At 42.5% G+C, this 20,513-nt stretch overlaps 1 protein-coding gene across 3 annotated transcripts in view; it reads right to left on the bottom strand.

Annotated features, from left to right (window-relative positions):
* Nucleotides 1-505: 505 nt before the first annotated feature.
* Nucleotides 506-20,513, bottom strand: part of NFX1 (nuclear transcription factor, X-box binding 1) — a 66,612-nt gene continuing 46,604 nt past the window's right edge. For all 3 annotated transcript variants that reach the window (XM_010840125.1, XM_010840124.1, XM_010840126.1), the window contains exons 14-24: nt 17,416-17,535; nt 15,081-15,160; nt 12,605-12,835; nt 11,664-11,737; nt 10,767-10,868; nt 9,993-10,034; nt 4,875-4,973; nt 4,171-4,237; nt 2,610-2,755; nt 1,836-1,937; nt 506-782 (exon numbers count right to left, since the gene is read on the bottom strand). In XM_010840125.1, coding sequence (XP_010838427.1) covers nt 710-782; nt 1,836-1,937; nt 2,610-2,755; nt 4,171-4,237; nt 4,875-4,973; nt 9,993-10,034; nt 10,767-10,868; nt 11,664-11,737; nt 12,605-12,835; nt 15,081-15,160; nt 17,416-17,535 — 1,136 coding nt within the window. In that variant the 3' untranslated portion in view covers nt 506-709. The remainder of the gene's footprint in view (nt 783-1,835; nt 1,938-2,609; nt 2,756-4,170; nt 4,238-4,874; nt 4,974-9,992; nt 10,035-10,766; nt 10,869-11,663; nt 11,738-12,604; nt 12,836-15,080; nt 15,161-17,415; nt 17,536-20,513) is intronic.

Here is a 20,513-nt window from a genome sequence, read left to right on the forward strand (position 1 = left end):
TCCATCATCATGGTGGAGAGGGAACCTGTCACCACACAGGATCAATGCTAAGAGGCCCTCTGTAGATTCTGGAAGACAGGTCCCCCAAACCCTCTCCTAGGTCTGCACTGATGCTACTGAAGACCACTCAGATAAGTTTAGCTAGGTAGACCAGGCAGAGCTTTTGGCAAAAGACTCAGCAAAGACAGCTGGGTTTAACCACACACCTGACTTCAGATATGGTGTACCAAGCCGTTGTTTGGGACTTTGGACTGCGAAGTTTTAGCCTGTCTTTCCGAAGATAGTGATCACTTTGGATTCAGAATGCAAGGCATTGTCAGGAGGAGGATGGGTAACTGGATGGACATCTGAGGCCATGCCTAAGTGACATTTTCAGGTTAAAATTCCGGTTTGACTAAAATCAAGTCCTATGTTCCCCCAACCCTCAAAGCAATCATGGTGATGGTGTGAGGAGTCTGTGCAAATTCAACTGAATCACTAGTGATCATTCAGTCAGAGACATGGCAATAGTGAGACACAGTGAGACACTTTACACACAGCAGAGCGGACAAGGGGATTTCTGACACAATCGTGGTTTGCAAGTATCAAGGTCAAGACAGTAGGTGAGCTGTGAGTCCACCAGGCAGTCGGGAACAAGCATGATTTATCTGCAGGGAAAAAATCTCCATCACACCCAATGATTTTTTTTCCTAAGTGTGTCATGATCTCCTCAGTCCTGGACATCAAAGTAGTCAATTACGGGCTCCTTCGCTATCTTCTGTAAATTGCTGCTCCCAGGATTCCTGAAAAGCAAACACAGAATGAGCAATCTTTTCTTGCTTGGGGGAAACCGATTCAGGCAGGTTTCAGAAAGTGAAGGGTCAGCTTCTTTACCATGTGTGAGATTCTGCTAAGACAGTGCAGTCCACACGAGCAAGTAACTGCTGGAATTTGGTGAAGGGCACACAGGAGTTTATATTAACATATTAACACTATTCTTTCTATTCTAAAATTTTTCCAAAATAAAGACTTTCCCCAGGGCAGGACTGGGGCTGGTCCTGAGAGCTACTTGGCCCCAGGAGCTCCTGGCTGACGCTGTGCCCAGTGGGCAACACTGATCTGTCCCGTCCAGTTCCAAGGGAACAGAGATGGCTAGGACCCTCCTGGTGACCTTGTACACTTCCCTACCCACCCTCCCAGAGGTGTAGGAGGCTCTGGAGAGCTTCTGTGTGGAAGGCCAGAGCAGGAGGAGAGACCCCACTGGGTTCCCAACAGCTTCCAGCTAGGTGGCCTTGCTCTGTAGGGCAGCTGGTCCCCTCCTGGGAAGGGAAGGCAGGATGACGACCCCTCTCTGCTCCTGGCTGAGAAAACGCCTGCCAGACCTGCTGCTTGCTCGTGCTATTTTCTTTCCTCTTTAATCACTAGCATATGGAAAAATGATTCAAACCATATGTAAGCAGAGCAAAACACGCAAGCTTCCCCCTTCACTGCCAATGCCCGCCTAGAATCCCACTTCTGTCTCCAGAGTAACTGCTGTGAACTGTGAGATGTTCCCACATCACCTGGTGTGGCAGACTGAATCCATTTCCCAGTGTCACCATCTATACCATGGAAATTACGGCTAGTGACTTTGCTCCCTGGAGGGCAAGTAGGCATTACAAACAGCAAACCTGGGACCCCTCTGGCATGAACAAATGTGTGTCCAGCATCTCAGTCAAACATCGTATATCTGAATGCAACACCCCAAGGCCAGACCCAATGAGGCGCCAATGACTAGTGCAGCCCAGGGCAATTTACTCCTCGGTGGCATCTCCGAACAGACATGGCCCTTTGGGAAGCAGCTAAAGAATTCTTACTTGTCTGTCTGTCTGTGATGAGCAATCGGTGGCGGAGGCCGTGACTGATTCTCCTTTTCGAGTACACCTGTCAGTGTGGTAGAAGGACAAATGGACTTCCCTCTGTGAAGTCAGAACACAAAGTATTGAAAAGTGAGAACTGTTTGTGGAGACAGGCAGACAGCTGGAAATCCAGTCCATGACTCTTAACGTGATGCTGCAGGGCACTCTCTGATATGACCTGTCACCTTTGATTAATCCTCATCCCTTTCATCTACCTCTGCTGAGCCCACTACCTTCTTCCTCTAATCTCACTTGAGTCTTCTTTGTTGGGAGGTTCTTCCAATTCCCCCAGATTCGGATAGTGATCCTAGGTCTTGCAGTCCCCTCCTCGCTCATACTCCTGCTTCAGTCTCCTCTAATGGCAAACACTCTTCACAGAGGATGCCCTGAGTCCCAGGCCAGCACTCTGTTTCCATGATGCCAGGAGGACACAAGGGGACAAGGGATGGATCTGATGTGAAATATGCTTTAGGTGTGTCTGCTCTGAGGTCTGAGGCATGGGCTTTACTTTCTGGTTCAGAGCCTTAGATCAGTCAGAATGGCTGGCCCAGAGGCAGACTCTTCACCTAATCTTCCAAAGAAGGAAGTAAGAAAAACAACAGCCCAAGGCCAGGCCCAAGGAGGCACCAACGACTAGTGCAGCGCTCCTGCACTAGCCACTGGCCAGCCCAGCTTCTCAGGTCCAGTGTGCCTCACCGAGCAGTCTCCCCTCTGACAGCAAGATGCACCCACCTGACTGCAGTGACCACGACGTTGCGCTTTGGCTCACTGTCATAGCTCACGCTCTCCAGGCCGTACACCTGGGCCAGATCGTGGATGATCCGGCGGTGGTCTCTGTTCATGGGAGGGAAGCAGTGGCTCTTCTTACTACTTTTCCCCTGTATGGAAGGAAAAGAAGACTGACTGGTAAACATCATTTTGAAAAAAGGCTATGCCTATAGAGGTCCTTCCCACTGTCCTGGAACAGCCTGGGTCAATAAAGAGGTGACGGAGTTTGGGAGGCCCATGGTGCACGGCAATTCACTGCCTGCGGGGCAAGGGTCGGGGCGTGGGGGGGCGTGGGGAAGGGCATGGGATGTACTTCCTGCATCTCCTCTGTGAGCCATGTGGCAGCAGCTGGCTGGGGTCAGGGGGACCGTGGGCAAGTGAACTGAGCCTGACGTGGATACTGCAATGGTTGCTCCCACAGGGCCTCTAACTGGGGAGTGAGTGATGTTTTTAAGAAATGACTAAATAAACTGAAGAGTTACAAAACAAGAAAATCTCACTTGTACACTCCACACTAAAAATTGTGAATTTATAGAGACAGGCTAGCAGAGAACTACATCTGCTCAGGTTTCCTAATTAGGAGGGGAACAATGATTCCATTTTCTCCTTTGTGCTAGTATCCTGCTGGGAAGCGGGAACAGAAGGGAGGCAGGGCAGAGGGTGAGTAGACAGCAGGAAGGAAACCTATTTTCATTAGATGTGGAGCCAAAGGAGCCATCTCTCCCTCACTCACATGCCCTCTGAATGAAGAGGGAGTCGCCGCAGGGCTGGCTATTGCTGACTACATGAGAGGCTTTTTTGATTAAAGCCACCTCCTCGACATCTCCGCTGCCTCCAGGACAGGCTTCCCTCTCTTGAAGGAACTGATACCATTACTGTTCAACTCTACTCATTCAACTTTATATCTTTGCCCAACATATTCTTTCCTGCCTTTGGGGTAATAAGAACCAGTGAGTCCGATCATACAACAGTCCTTCAGAGATCTCTGTGTGTGCATACTCAGTCACTCAGTCATGTCTGACTCTTTTGTAACCCCATGGACTGTAGCCCACCAGGCTCCTCAGTCCCTAGGATTTCCCAGGCAAGAATAAAATGGGTTGCCATTTCCTCCTCCAGGGGTTCTGCCTGACCCAGGGAGAACCTGCATCTCCTGCACTGGCAAGCGGGTTCTTTACCACTGAGCCACCAGGGAAGCTCATCAGAGATCTGAGGAGTTGGCATGTCTTCCTAAGTATCCCTACTGAATCCCCTTCATCGAGAGTGTTTCCTCCCATTCTTGGGCACAGGGCTAGGATGTGTATTTACATTTAATATTACTGCAGATATCTTTCTCGAGCCAGGCTAGAGCTTCCATGAAGCTATAATGGCTGGGCTCTGGAGAAAGGTAAGGATCCTCAAGGCAGCTCTGACTTTTTCCTACAACTACTTTACACTGATAGTGTTTCTGGGACTTGTATTTTTTTTTTTTTTTTTTTTAATGAAGTTGGCCTTAGAAACATGTAGAGTTGGATATTTTGATTTCAACCTTATTCACGGCCTCCACAAGGGCTTCCATTTCCTTCTCAATGTCGCTGACAAACTTTAAGTCCTTCCTGAAATGAGAAATAGCCACAGTTAATTGCGTTTGTTTCTGCTCTTTTGAGATCCCTTCCATCCACCCTCTGCCTATACAGTGCAGAGAATGGACAATGTGGGCAGGAAAATTGCAGAGGCCAGGCAGGAACTGTCAGATAACAGAAGGCTGAATGTGACGGAACAAAGGAAGAGAAAGTAATAAGAAAACAATTATGAGAAGAGAGAAGACAGAAAGAGAAACAGTCATCAGAGGGCCAGGAGACAAGAGGAAAATAAGACCTGTTACCACCCAAATGAGGACCACCCATGTGACAGAGACCTGGATGGGCAGAGGTGGAACGTGGCCAGAGACCCTTCACTGCAAGCCAGTCCAACCCTTGAAGGGCCCCAGCTCCTATCACAGGGACTAAACACACACACACACACACACACACACACACACACACACACACACACACTCACACTTCCAAAGTTCAACTCTTCAATGGGACAGTTTTGAGAAACCAAGAGAATGACTTATTAAATACCATATAATTTCTTATAATAGATATATATATATATATATAAACTGACTCAACCACAGAGGACTGCATATCTTAAAAGAGCAAATATCTGGTAAGCCACACTTAAGAAAGTAGGTATCAAGTCACATACCTAGCATCTTCTTTCAAACTGTCACTGAATTTTGACCCTGAAGAACGTACGTTGAAAGGATCAGAATCATCACTGATATGAAATGCCTCTGCTAACCTCCTGAAAGACAGTGAAGTATGTAAATGAAAGGAAAGAAGGGGGAGGAAAATTATCTCATAGTAACAGAGTGCCCACCAGGTTCTACGTTTTTTATACATTAACCATCTCATTTCAGTAAACCTGATTATTCAGGAGAATAAGAACAACTTGGGACAAGATATTGAATTGTCTTCACAGAACAAAATAAGTAAGATACATCTAGATGGTTCTGAGCAAGCTGTAGGCTGACACTGGAGACTCAGATTGTCTGAAGAGAAGGCTGAGGAGGACGTGCACTGGGGATGGTCAGTGGGAAGGATTTCCTCTGAGGTTTCACCCGAACATCAGATGAATAAAGTAGAAGGATAATACTAAAATTAACGTCACTCTACAGAAAGTCTACAAAATGAAGAATTCCATTAACAACATAAGCGCTGTGTTAATTTTAATGCACTTCCTTTCATACTTTTCTTCTGTAATTTTAAGTAGTACATGAAACTCTGAATCTTTTTTTTAGCATTTCTCATACTACTGTTTGATTTTCACACTCCCCGTATTAACAGTTGCATAATCTTCTAATTTTATATGTCCCACAACTTACATAAGCATGCCCCATTTAGGTTCCTGTAACAGTCTCCCAGTTTTTCAATATGATAAGTAACACAATATCTCTGAGCAAAAACCTTTTAAGATTATTTCTCTGGAAAATGTCTCCAGGTGTGGCAATAACTGCATTAAATAGTATGGACCTGAGACCCAGATCATCATGGTCTAAGGGTTCCACAATGCTGTTTATGCTTTGACCGGCAGCTGTATGAGTCTCGTGGCATCTCACCAACACCTGGTTATGTCCTTTTTTTTTTTAAAGATAGTTAAAATTCAGTTTAGCATTTATAGTTTTCCTTTACAAGGAGACAGGGATCTCTTACAAGCTTAATGCCCATAAGAATTTGGTTTATTGTTGCTAGGTTTTCTAATTTTTTACCAGCAGTTTAGTTTTCAAATTTTCAAGAGAATTCCTAGAGGGGGAGATCTTTTGATGTTTTGATTAGTTGGCCACTAATTCAAACGTACACATCAATAAAACATAACTGTGGGATGCATTTGGTCTGTCAGTTTTCCATTTCTGCAATGGAGCATGTATTTGCAACTTTAGATGGCATTTTCCTTTTCAAATTCACATGTCTTTTTTTTTTTTTTTCAGGTCTGTGAGTAAGAAAGAATCCTTATATAGTGAGGGTCATTATGTCATTGTTCAAATATTGAGGAGAAATTCAAAAGGCTTTCAGAAATAGCTAGTTCTAATCAATAACTTTAATTTACTGAGCATCTACTATGTGTTAGGCTTGTGCCAAGAGTTTTCCGTATAGTATGGTTAGTTTTAATGTATTAACCCTATAACAACTCAGGGAGGCAGATACTATTATTATCACTCACTATTCACAGATACATGGGAAAATTAAAGCTTAGAGGGATAATGTGTATTGTCCAAGGTCACACAGCTATGTGAGTGAAGCTAAGATTCAATTCCGAGCAATCTAACTCTAGAGCTATGGCTGGCTCTAACTGCTGTACAGTACTGTCTCAACTACACAAAGGTGCACTTCCACGTTCTGGAGGCCTTCTACGCATTCACTACAGCATTTCTAAAATCTCTGGACTGCGGCAGAGAACAACGTGACAACAGTTCTTAAAGGACAAGAGTTTTGAATAGCAATTATTACAAAGTTACCATAAGAGTCAAACCAAAGGCAATTTGGGCAGTGCTATTAATCATATTACCATCTACACATTTAGTCACCTAAAAAGGTATTGTTAACAATTGTTCAAAGTTGCACTTCTAGGTAAAACAAAACTGCACTTGTCTGCATGTATCTGTTTCTGTTTAACTCTATCTTGAAAAAATTTCAAAGAATGGTTAAGTTACAAGAATATTACAATGGGACTTCCTTAGTGGTCCAGAGCAGCTTCGAAGCTGGTCTGGGAAGATGCCATTGCGGGCAGCTAAGCTTGTGGCCCACAACTACCGAAGCCTGCACACTCTAGAGTCCGTGCTCCGCAACAAGAGAGGCCACTGCTTGCCACAACTGGAGAAAGGCCACAGACAGAACGAAGACCCAGTGCAGCCGAAAAACAAATTACAATAAGCTCCTACACACTCTTCACCCAAATTCCCCAAATATAAACATTTTCACAGAACTATACCTTTAATCTCTGTTGGAACTAGAAAGTCTGTCAGGCACTGAATAAATGCCCCTTAATCTGATAAAGAATATACTCAAATAACTTACAACAAACGTCATAGACAGTAGTGAAATATCCATTATCACTACCTTCTATTCAATACTGTACTGGAGGCCTAGCCAGTGCGATTTGCCAAGAAAAAGAAAAAAGTTAAGAATTAGAAATAAATTAGAAGGGGACATGATTGTGTACATGCAAAATCCAAAAGAAGCTACAGATAAAACTATTAGAAATAAGTAATTTAGCAAGGTTGTAAATAGTGGTCAACAAATATCAATTGTATTCCTACATGCCAGCAACAAGCAATTAGAGAATTAAAATTTTAAAGTGATAACAAGAAAAAAATACCATTTATAATAGCATCAAAAAACATCAAACAGCAAAGAACAAATTTACTTAAAGATGTACAAAATCTATATACAGAAAACTATAAAAAATATCATTAAAAGAAAACATGACTAAATATAAGGATATACTTTGCTCAAGGAGGAGAAGCCTCAATATTACAAAGTATCAAATCTTCCCAGACTGATCTATAAATACCAGCTCAATCAAAATCCCAGTTTTTTTTTTTTTTTTTTGCAGATATTGATAACCTATTTCTAAAATTTAAATGGAAATGCAAACGGCCAAGAATAGCCAAGACAGTCTTGAAGAAGGACCATGTTTGAAGAGATATGCTACCACTTTTTAAGACTTGTTATAAAGGTACAGTAATTCAGATAATGTGATATTAACACGATGGAACAGAATGAACTCAGAAATAACCCATATGCAACATGACTACTTGCTTTAAGACAAAGGTGGCACTGCAGCGAACTGAGAAAAGGATTTCTTGATAAATGATACTGGTCGAGTGAACATTTGTTTGGAAAAAAAAAAATAATGGAATCATGAACCCTCCTTATATTATGATTTAAAAAAAAAAAGTCGGTCCAAGTCAACTATAGTTCTAAATGTGAAATGTAAAATAAGGTTCCTAGACAATAACACAGAATACCATTATGACCTCAGGATAGACAAATACTTCTTAAACAAGCTATAAAATGTACTATTAACTAAGGAAAAGACTGATAAACTGAACTACATTAAAATTAGAAATTTTTGTTTATTAAGACACCATTTGGAGAGTGAAAAGTGAATGCACAGAATGTGAGAAACAACAGTCCACACAGCAGGACTTCCCTGGTGGTACAGTAGATAGCAATCTGCCTGCCAATGCAGGGGACATGGGTTCAATCCTTGGTCTGGAAAGATTCCACATGCCTCAGAGCAGATAAGCCCTTGAGCCACAATTACCAAGCCTGTGCTCTAGAGCCTGTGAGCTGCAACTACTGAAACCATGTGCCTAGAGCCTGTGATCCACAACAAGAGAAGCTAGTGCAATGAGAAATACATGCACTGCAACAAACTTATTCTTATTCAATGTAGAGTAGCCCCTCCTGGCCACAGCTCAACGCTCACAAGCAACAATGAAGACCCAGCACAACCAAAAATAAATAAATCTTTTTAAAGGAGAATAAATTTATTAAAAAAAAAAATATATGTATATAAAGGTGGTGGTTTAGTTGCTAAGTCATGACTGACTCTTGCGACCCCATGGACTGTAGCCCACCAGGATCCTCTGTCCATGGGATTTCCCAAGCAAGAATACTAGAGAGGGTTGCCATTTCCTTCTCAAATAAAACAAAGGACTCATATCCAAGGACTCCCAAAATACATAAAGAATTCCTAGTAATCAATATGAAAAAGACAGATGATACAATGAAAAAATAAGCAAAGACTTGAACTGGTACTTCACAAAAGAGGATATCCAAATGGCCAATAAACATACAAAAAGGTGTTCAACCTCACCAGTCATCAGAGAAACATAAATTAAAAGCTCAGTGATATCCAGTTATACATCTACAAAAATGGATTAAAGTTTAAAGAGTATAACTTGGTACAACCATTTTGAACACTGGCAGAATCAACAGAAGCTGAAAATACGCATACCTTATTAATCAGCAATTCTACTCCTGAGTTTATTATCCAATAGGAATGAGTACATATATATAGCAAAGCTAGTACAAGGATGTTCTTTACAGAGCATTATTTGTAACAGCCCAATACCAATAACAACACATGTAATCTATTAACTATAGAATAGATAAGTAATGATACATTAAAATAAAATAAGTATTGTTCAGGAATTAAAATAAACAAAATACTGCCACATGCACCAAAAGGAGTATCACAAATATAATGAAAGAAACCAGACAAAAATACCACCCACATGATTTCATTAAAGTCCAAAAACAGACAAAATAATCTAAACTGTCAGAAGTCAGGATACAGGTTATCTCAGTGGAGTGTAAGAACAGCTTCTGGAAACTTTTTGTATCTTGACCTCATTGCTGATTACACCAATGTATTCAATTTGTGATGACTCACTGATCTATAGTTTTGATCTATATGTATGCTATACTTCAACATAAAAGTTCATTAAAAGAATTTTAAGTCTCTTATCTCCATTGGAATTAGGAAGTCTGCCAGTCCCCGAATTAGTATGCTGTGGGGCATGTAATGTTTATACTTGCCCCAAACCACTTAAGCTCATGTTTCAGAAACATGCTGAGATCACCTAACTGGTTTATCCTTAGGCACTTCAATTCTTGATGACTGAATTTCTTCTGCTCTCCAATAGCAGCAGAAGACTCAGAGCAGGTGCTGAATGAATGCTTGAAGGGTTGCCCCCTCCCACTAACTTCACAGAGCTCAAAGACAATCAGATAAATCGTAGTTCAAACTACTTACTTTTTCCTTTCCAAGGCTGAACATTCCTCATCACACTCCAGCCTTGAGAAACAAAGAAAAAATTAAGTGAGAATGCAGGTTTCACAGCTCCTACTCTGAGCAGCTCAGTTGGTAAAGAATCCGCCTGCAATGCAGGAGACCGGGGTTCGATTCCTGGGTCAGAAAGATCCCCTGGAGAAGGAAATGGCAACCCACTCCAGTATTCTTGCCTGGTGACTCCCAAGGACAGAGGAGCCTGGCAGGCTACAGTCCATGGGGTCACAAGAGTCAGACACAACTTAGTGACTAAACCACCATCACCACTCAGCAATAAGTTCTTGGAGGGTCACCCTAGAGATTGAGCATACTCTTGCCAGACAATGGCTGGATGAGGTCCCTCTCAAGGACAGGTGGGCAGGCCTTCGAAGGACTTCAGAGTGTCCCAAGGCTGCTCAGCCCCCCAAATGCTCCCAGCAGCCCTCTGACAGCCCCATCTCCCTCTCTTGACACAGCCACCTCTCTGTTCTCTTGCAGGTTAAAAGTACATACCCAGGTCTCTGCTTTCTCTGGCTACTATCTGGAGTGAGGCCCAGAAATGCTTCCTCTGGTCTTAGCTGTGTCCTGAGTAGGATTCACTGCACTGGAGTGGGTGTGGCCTCTTAATGTCAGAGGTCTGTTGAATACTGTGTGTGTAAGGCTTTACTGTTGGGGACTGACACAAGTGAATGGTTCCTGCCCTCTGGAAATTAAGTCTAATGCGGGAAAGAAGGCACAGCTACACATTTTTTAAATTACCTGGCTTGGTGAATTTCCTTCTTGGTAATCAACTTGCTGATCTCCACCGAATCTCCAAGCTGCATGTCTGTTATTTTGGAGGCCATGGAAATAGCAGCTATTCTGAAGTACAAAAAAGAAAGGGAAGAAAGGCACTGCAGTTTCACAAGAATCTCCTCGCACCAGGCACACAAAATATGTCTTTCAAGAAAAATCTACCTCTTGATAATCTGTGTAGCCTTGGAAGCCCATTTACTGTAACTATCACACATTTACGTGGTATCTCAATTAGTCTAAACAGCTCCATAGGAAATGAGGTAATCAATTCCTTAGCACTCCCTTGAACATCTGGGCTAATGCCTGGCACTCAGTGGGTATTCACAGTCAATCTGATGTTGCATACTCCTGAAGTCCCACCTCTATGACACATCTATGCATCTCTGCATCTCCAAGATGTTATCTCTGAATCTATTCGTCCATCCATCCTAACATCTCCACTTCTGTACTCAGATCCCCATGTAACCACACAGGTCCCAAGATTTCAGGAGTCTGTAAAGACAACCCACAGAACAGCCAGAAACCCCCACACTCCAGTAGGAGCACAGGGCCTGGCTGTGCCACCACAAATGGTGGGACATGAAAGCAATTCATGCAACCTCAGGACATCTTCCCTTCTGATCTCATGGTGAAATAAGACCAGAGGTACAGAGAGAGAAAGGAGGAGAAATAAAATGGTTTACAAATTAAGGTTAGGGAAAGTAATAAGGTACATAAAGCAGTGCTTTTTCTTTGAACCTGAAAAACTAGACTCAAAATTTATTTTAAAAACTTTCCTTAAAAGTTGAAAAGATCCTATAATAAACTCCTGTATATCCTTTACCTAGACCTACCAATTGTTAACATTTAAGTAGCACTAACCTTTGATAAGTACTGGATGCTTCTGAGCAAACCATGATTTCTTTTCTTCGTCCACATTCACACTGCAGCTCTATCTGAAATAAGATGAACACGGAGCAGCGTTCAGCCCACGGAAAACATGTGAATGGGCAGGTTTCCTTTTTAAAGCCTCTCTCGAATCAAACCTTGGCAGAGAACAGAGAGACAGGGAAAGGCTCCTCTCCAAGATGGGGGAGCTAACCACACATGCAAACTGACAACGTGGTGGCTGACATGCTAGGATGGAAGTGCCAGGTTTACAGTGCCCCTTATTGGGAATTATTCCTGTCCTTAATCCTGCCTGAAGGGGCAGGCCTAGAATGAAGTTTCTACCACCAAACCAGAGGTAGACACTTGACCCAGAACCAGCCAAAGTCTAATCGACTCCACTTCATCCCTCCACTTTCACCTCCTCGGGGGAGACCTTGCTTCATCCCTCAGAACAGTTAAGTCCCCCACTCACATGTTCCCGTGGAACCCCTGCAAGGGTGTAACTACTTCACAATCCTTAGCAGAGTCACGGGTAATTACCTGAGTAACCAGTTAGTATCTGTCCATCTGATTAATGGAACCATGTGTCTCCTGTCCACTGGTAGAGCTCCAGCATCAATACAGCATAACATCTTATACAAAACAGACACTTAAATACTTGTTGGATGAATGGAGTGGGCAATCAGAGTCTCTTGAGAATTCGATCAAAGGGAGACAGAGACTGGTCAGGTGGCAGTGGGTACTTTCTGAACTAAAAGACCATCTCAAGCTTGGCAGACAGAAGTCCACCTTTCTCTCTGTTAACCTGAAGTTCCTTGTAACCAACGACCCCCGACTAGGATGTGTGCCAAGGTGCCACTGCAGATAGTTCTAGACTCATTAGCAGCACCAGGACCACAGCCAACACCCCACCCGGAGCCAGGACTACGTACCTTGGCCTTGCAGGTGGTCACTGGGCAGGGCAAGCTGAGGTGGCAGGGTGCCATACACGGGTGGCCACAGTTGGCTCTGGAGGTGGTGCAGGGCTGCTTGCAGATCTCGTCCCCCAGACATTCTCCTTTGTGACAGAGCCTCTGACACTTGTGCATCCCACATGGTAGCGTGGCACCGCAGGGTAATCCACAAGAGATATCAACCAGGTGACAGGGAATGTTGCTTCGTAACTAGGAGAGAAGTAGCCGGGTTTTCATCTCCATTCAGGATCTGGGGTGGGTTTTAACTTCCTACTTAAACATTTCTGAATGTTCACAATCAGTATATTTAAAAAAAAAATTTTTTTTTTTAAATCAGGCTGATTTTCGAAGTCTGAAAGGTTAGTTTGAAAAGAAAACAAACCTGAGCTTTATTTAACAATGCTTGTTACAGTTTGAAAGGATTTGTTTTAGTAGCCGAGTGTGACTTGCAACAAACAAGGTGAGTAACAGGCATGTGAAACCAGATAACTAGGGAGTATCTGAAAATGCTATGACTAACTGGGAGGGTCAGGGGATCTTCTACGTCTGCAAACAGCTAGGGCACTGAATTGACAGAAACCCCGGGGGTGGGGGCACCCTTGGCTCATGGTTTCCGGACTGCTGGCAGGGCAGTTTTATGTAATTACTCAGCTCTCCTCACATCTCCCAACCTCTGGTCTCCATATTTTAGATAGCTCTGTCATTAAAAAAAATTTAGAAGCAACAGTCCATGGAACCGCCATTTTTTCTTGAGAAATTGCCTTCATCCAGGATTCCTCACTCTAGGAAAAAGATGCTGGGATTTTACTTTTGTGGGACCAAAGATTACTCTCATGTACCCACTCAAAGTCTTTTAAGAACCCTCAAAGAGAGGAGTATACTTCGACTCTGATGAGGCATAACCTGTAATCTTGAAGAGGGCCCCAGAGTCTAGTACATACCTGCTTTGGATTTGGTATTTTAGTGGAAGGTATCCCCAGTCACGAAACACTCCATTACCACTGGGATAATTCGTGCACATGCTGTGCCCTGTGCTGCTCCCGCCCACATTATCTGCCTACTATCTTCTCATCGTCCTTCAGGAGGTTACTTATGTTACTTCCTTTAAGAACACCTTCCCTGGGTAGGGGTCCCTTCAGTGCTCTGTACTTCCCACACGGTTGTACCTATAATCGACTGCTCATTCATCTGCTTTCTGCCCCACAGTGAAGGCTCCACCAGGGCAGGGCCAGCCCCTGTGGTTCATTTCTCAATCACTTGAACCCAGCCAGTTACCTGGTACAGAGCAGGCATGCAGTAAATATTTGCTGACTGAAGTCCAACATATGGATAACACATGGATCTCTCAGAATGGTTACTCTCAAAGAAGTAAGAGTTTTCAGAGGAAGAATAAATACTAAGGATTATGACTTGAGAACCTCTGACAAGAAATAATGTCCATCAAGATAAGAATGCTGAAAGCATGTTGTCACAGTTGTCAAGAGTTTCAAGAAATGTTGGCCAACATGTTATGAAGTAAAAAAAGCAGGTTACAAAACAGTATAATCTTCATAGAGTAGAGGAGAATATGTAATACACATGCCTGAAGTCTACACACCAGAATGTTTAAGAGTATTTCTTTTTGGGTAGCAAAACTACATTAACAGTCTACAATGAATATGCCTTTTTAAAATTAAAGAAACTTTAAAATTGTTTCAAAGGGTCTATAATCAGCAGTGCCAAATACAGCTTAGATGCTAAGAATAAGGACGAAAATCCTTCATGGTAGTGGCAGTGGGGAGGGGCAGGTTAGTGGGGAGGAAGGCGTTTGGCCCATCAGCAGGATGGAAATCTGTGAAGGGAGTAGAGAGAAGGATTGGTGGTAACTGGCAGGGAGCCCACCTGCACTCTTGGGATGTTCTCACTGTAACACTTTTCCCAGACTGGCAAGCCCTCCGCATGCTAGCTAACCTGGACGCTGTCTCTGAACACAGCTCATGTTCTCAGGGGCTACTGGCTGAGTCTCATCTCATTGTAACCAGATTAAAAATGAGAGCAGAACAGTCTAAGAATGCTACTGACTGAATGGTTCCGTTTATGTGACCTCAGGAAAAGGCAACAGACTTTGTTAGGACAGGCAACAGATAACTGGTTACTGGCGCTGGAGGAAAGTGGAGAGTAATTCTGAAGGGACATGAAGGAGTATGTGGGGATGAATGACCTGTTCCACATCTTGACTGTGGTGGTGGTGACATGACTGTATGACTGCTTGTGTCAAAACTCATAGATTTGCATGCTAAAAAGAGTAAATTTTATTTTATGCAAACTATACCTCAATGATTAAAAAAAGGAAAAAAAAGTGGCAATAGCAAATCTCTGCTTCTTTGGAGCATATTTACTTTGAGAAACAATGAGGCTAATCCTCTTAACGAAATCCAACCATAAATCTCTGGTTGGAACTTGAGAGAAAGCTTACCTCATGTTTGCCCATGCACCACTTCTGAGTGAGGAAAGTACAAGGAGGGCACTTGTCCTCACTATGACATGAATGATACACTGGAGAAAGAGAAAGGCAAAATCTGGAATTATGTTCAAATAATACCACACAAACTATTATACATATTATAATAGCATTTGACATGGAACTTTTAAATTTTTTTTTTTTTTTTTTGAACTTTTAAATTTAGGAGCTAAAAGTACTTTTTAAAATGGTCACTGGAAAGTAAAAGCAGATGGCTTTATATTAAAGGGCTGAAAGATGAGCATGAGAAAAAGAAACCCAGCTGAAGGGGGGAGAGACACAGAAGCAGAGAAGGGGGCAGCTGGTCCACCCCATCTCCTGAGGCATGGCCACATGGTCTGTGCACGTTACTCAGTCATGCTTGTGGTCCTACCGTACACAGCTCCCCTCTGTTCAGACATCTTGGTTACTTACCTCATCTAACATGCTTCCTCTGCCTCCTTTCAATTTCTTTACTCGCAGTTCATTCAAACTCATCCCCTAAACGAAGCCTTCCTTGGCTGACCCCTCCCTGCCCTGAGCTCTCTTGCTCTCCCTGACCTCTTGGTTCTGAGGCAGAAGGCTTGTTGCCATGCTATCTGCCCCATCTTCAGGCAATCGCTGGTTGTGGCAAATGTACTCAACTCCCATCTTCTTCCTCCCAGAAACAACAGAGCCCCCTCCAGGTCCTGGGTTATTGTTTTCTTCCTCTGAACCTCCCTCTATGTCTGATACCATGCTGGATATACAACAATTGCTCAAGAAAAGTTAATGCTGAATGAAAGCAGGCTAAAATAAATCACAAATGGCTAAGTTCTCACTATGGACATTCATCAGCAGGATCTGGACTTCATCTTAACATCTGCAGGTGAAAGAAGTGAGTGCGAGTGAGTGTGCTGAGTGTCTGCTTGAATATTAACTTCACAGTGGCATGGACATCACTCACAAGCTAAGCTGGGAGGGTCATCTTAAGGTCTCCAGGGAAGGAGGGACTTCTCACTTCATAAGGAATTTACTTAATTCTTCTTCACTCTTAAAAAAATTAAGAACTGGTTGTTTCGTCAGTCTCAATCATATGGCCAGATTTACTGTAAGGATCAAATCTGATGACTTAAGTTATGTCAGGTTTGCCTCTGGGACATGACAAAAAAGGAAATGATGGGCTAGATACAGTCTGAGGGGAAAGCCAGTGACTAGACTGGATGGCAAGTGGGTGATGTCAAGTAGCTACTGGTCTGGTGTCTACAGCAGTCTATCACAGGAAAACTGGAAACCAATGTCCAGCAATATGAGACTGACTGAATCACTTATGGCCTATCCATGTAACAGGACACCCCACTATCATCTAGAAAAATATTTATTGATAAGGAGACAGATTAAAATTATAGTAATTAGAGAAAAAAATCTATTACTTAAAATAAGTTCAATAAAATTCCACTTTTATTTTAGGGAAAAAAAGGAAATATGTATTTTTACCCATGGAAAAAGGCCCTGAAAAATCACCAGGCAAGAACACTAGAGTGGATTGCCATGCCTTTTCTCCAGGGGATCTTCCCTGGAGAAGATCCCGACCCAGAGACTGAACCCAGGTCTCCCGCACTGCAGGTGGATTTACCGCACTGCAGATTCTTCACCACCTGAGCCACCAGGAAGTCCGAAAAATACACAGGAAGGCATAATTCTTAAAAGGTTACATAAGATTTAATTTCAATCTTTTGATTTTACTTTTCTTTCTTTTTATATATGTTGCATCTACAACAAAACTGAAGTTACTTTTAATTTTATAAAAAGATGCTTAACTTTGAAATATGCACCAAAAGTGGAGGCCATAAAAAGGAAGACAAGACCAGCTGGGGCTTCTCCCGACATTCTGGGTGTGTTTGACACCCACAAGGTAAAGCAATGAAAAGCACTGTCATTCCCAGCTGTGGCCCAGATCACAGACCCATCTTCACAGAAGCAGTCCTGAGCACAGGGAACAAGGAGCAGCCATGACAGTGTGACCTGAAAGCAGTGAAAACTGTCACGTGCTGTGCTAAGTCGCTCAGTCATGTCTGACTCTTTGCGACCCCAGGGACTGTAGCCCGCCAGGCTCTTCTATGGGATTCTCCAGGCAAGAATACTGGAGTGGGTTGCCATGCTCTCCTCCAGGGAATCTTCCCCACCCAGGGATCGAACCCATGGCTCCTGCATTGCAGATAGACTCTTTACTGCTGAGCCACCAGGGAAGCCCTGAAGACCATCATGCAACATCCTAAATGATACAGTGTGAGCAGGCTGTGAGGTGTGCAGGCAAGCAGATGGGACCCACCTGGATGGTCACATTCATGGACTCTGGCACAGGTCTGGGTACACTCAGGGGGCCTGGTGCCACAGGGAACTGGAGGGTAGATCACTGATGCACCACAGTGGCAGGTTAATTCATCAAAACCTGGTGAAGCAGCAGGTAAAACAAACCTTCATGAGTTTGAGATTCGCACACAGATAACTACAAACACACTTTTTTTTTTGGGTGGGGGGACTTCTATTTTTAGAGGCTAATTTTTAGGGGCCACCTTTTCTGGAAAAAAAAAAAAAAAAGGTTTTTATTTTATTAAAGTTGTCTGGTAGTGAAGCATTCGATTTTTACTTGCAACAATGTTTTAAGTCCATGAGTAATCCCAGACAGTTTTACATGTATTTTATAAACAAATGACCTACAGAACAGAAGACTTCCACCAGAGATACAGATCCTTTTGGTTAGGAAAATGGATACAGATTATGAAAGCCACAGATAGTTAAGTTCAGCAAACTCACAGGGGACTGCCAACAAGCAGCTGACTGTGTCATGAGCTCTCCCAACCCTCAGACCCATAGGGAAGTTAGTTCAACTCTGGTCCAAGTTGGAGGCCGGGTCTTTGGCCATGGTTCTCAATTAGGAACCAAGAGTCAGAAGCCCAGGCCCTCCAGGACTCTTCCATTCAATGCTTTTCTCCAATCAGTACTTCCAACAAACAGAGGCTATATAATGTGATGGAAAGGGTCCTGTAAATACAGTGGGAAATTGAGGCTTCTAGACTTGAACCTACTTCTCACTTACACAAGGACTGCAGGCAGGTAACTTAACACCTCTGAGATTTCTTCCTTTTGGTCAAAAGGGGATACCAAACTTTGACCTACCTACTTGGAAAGCATATTGTGGGCAAGGGCTAAAATATGTGAAACAGCTAGGTAAAGAGTAAGAGGCTACATATCTTTATGGAACTCCATGTGTGGGATTTATAACAAAGCACTGACTCAACTCCTTTTTAAAATATGGTAGATCTAGTATTTTCCTGAGAAAGTATGTTGGGGAACCGTGATCCAGGCTGATCTTTTAATGGAGCAGTTCTCTAAGTGTGTTCTGTTGACCCCTACGACTCCCTGAGATCCTTTCAGGGAGTCCAGGAGGTCAGCTGTTTTCATAATACTTAGATACTATTTGCTTTTTTCACTGTGCTGACATTTGCACTGATGGTACAAAAGCAACTGTTGGAAATACTGCCAAAGGCATTCATGCAAATCAAGGCAGTAGCACCAAACTGTAACCACTTTATAGTAGACAAAAAATGCAAGGTTCACTTAAGTCCTTGAAGAAGTAAAAAAATCTTAACCCTTAAATACATGTCTTTCTAATATTCTGTGTAACAAAGTAGGATATCTGCTTAAAGCACTTTTGTTGCACACAAAAATGCAGTCATCCCTCAGTGTCCTGGGTGGGGAGGGGGGCTGGTTCCAGGACTCCCATGGATACCAAAACCTAAGAATGCTCAAGTCCCTTATATAATATGGCATAGTATTTGCATATGACCTATGCACATCCTCCTGTGTACTTTTTTTGGGTGGCTATAATTTTGGATTTATTTCAGAAAAGCTGTTGACATTATCTTGTAAAGTTAGATGCCTACATGCCCTGAAAAGCAAAAATTCTACCCTTATGAACAAATTTTAGAAAAATTATTACATAAGTGTACAAGAAGACACATGTAAAAGGTTCATAACAGCAACACTAACAGTAAAAAAATGCTGGAAACTACACAAATGTCCTTTGACAAAGGAACAGATCAATAAATGATGTTATATTTACTGAATCAAATATTACAAAGCAGTGAAGATGTATGAAACCCAGCTATTTACAAAAATATGGATGCATCTTAAAATATAATGTTGAATAGAAATGTCCTATAAGACTAGATAAACAGAATTATTTTTATGGATTTCAACATAAGCACAATTGGATCATATACTGCTTTTGACTTACACACACATGTCAGAATAATGACATATATGGTTTTCTACAGTAGTGTAGAAACTACTACTATCAAGCTATTTAAATGTTCAACCAGTTTTCTCCAGGAGAAAGCACAGGATAGCCAAGTGTAAACAGGTAGATGAAATTCATATTAACACTTAAGTTTTTAGGTTGCATAATGGCTCCCCTGTATATTTTAAATCATCTCTAGGTTACTTATAATATCCAATACAATATAAATGCTATGTAAACAGCTGCCAGAAGAAAACACATTCAAGTTTTATTTTTGGAACATTCTAGAATTTTTTCCCCTTGAATGTTTTCAACCCATGGTTGGTTGAGTCTATGGATGTGGAGCCCACAGATAGACAGCTGTCTGACCACTGTTCGTTTTAAAGAATTGCACTTTTTTGAGTTCTGAGCTGAATTAACTTTTTTTCATAACACACCATTTTGCCTGAAAAAGTAACCAACAAACTATGATTATTTAGACTTGGTTATTTTGGCAGATACTTCATCAAAAATTAACAGTGAGCCTGTGATTTCAAGAAAACCAACTCTGTTGCCAATGATAACATTCAAGCTTTCAAGTGGAAACAGAATTTTGGAAAATATGCACTTACCACTAAGAGCTTGACAACTTCCTAATACTTTTCCTAAGACTTTTCTGATGGGATTGGTAGTATATTAAGGGATGTGAGTTTTTAATATAACACAAACAGACCCATCTTAGAATCACTGCCTACAACCCAAGACTAAGGGACAACTGAGCAATTACTTGTTTTGAAGTCTCAACAGCTTTTCTGCCCATAGATTCCACGAGTAAGCACTGTTGAAGTCTCCTCTTTCTACTGCCATCATGTCTCAGAGTCTCCCAAAGAGCCTGAACAGCTGTGGAAGCTCTTCATTGGAGGTTTGAGCACTAAAACAACCAATGACTGAGGAGCCATTCTGAGCAACAGGGAATGCTCACAGACTGTGTGGTAATGAGGGATCCAAATACCAAGTGCTCCAGAGGCTTTGGTTTGTTGCATATGCCTGTGGAGGGGGTGGATGCAGCCATGAGTGCAAGGCCGCACAAGGTGGATGGATGAGCTGTGGAACCCAAGAGGGCCGTCTCGAGAGAAGATTCTCAAAGA

This window comes from Bison bison, unplaced genomic scaffold, assembly GCF_000754665.1.
Source record: "Bison bison bison isolate TAMUID 2011002044 unplaced genomic scaffold, Bison_UMD1.0 scf7180017864141, whole genome shotgun sequence".
Classification (NCBI taxonomy): Eukaryota; Metazoa; Chordata; class Mammalia; order Artiodactyla; family Bovidae; genus Bison; species Bison bison.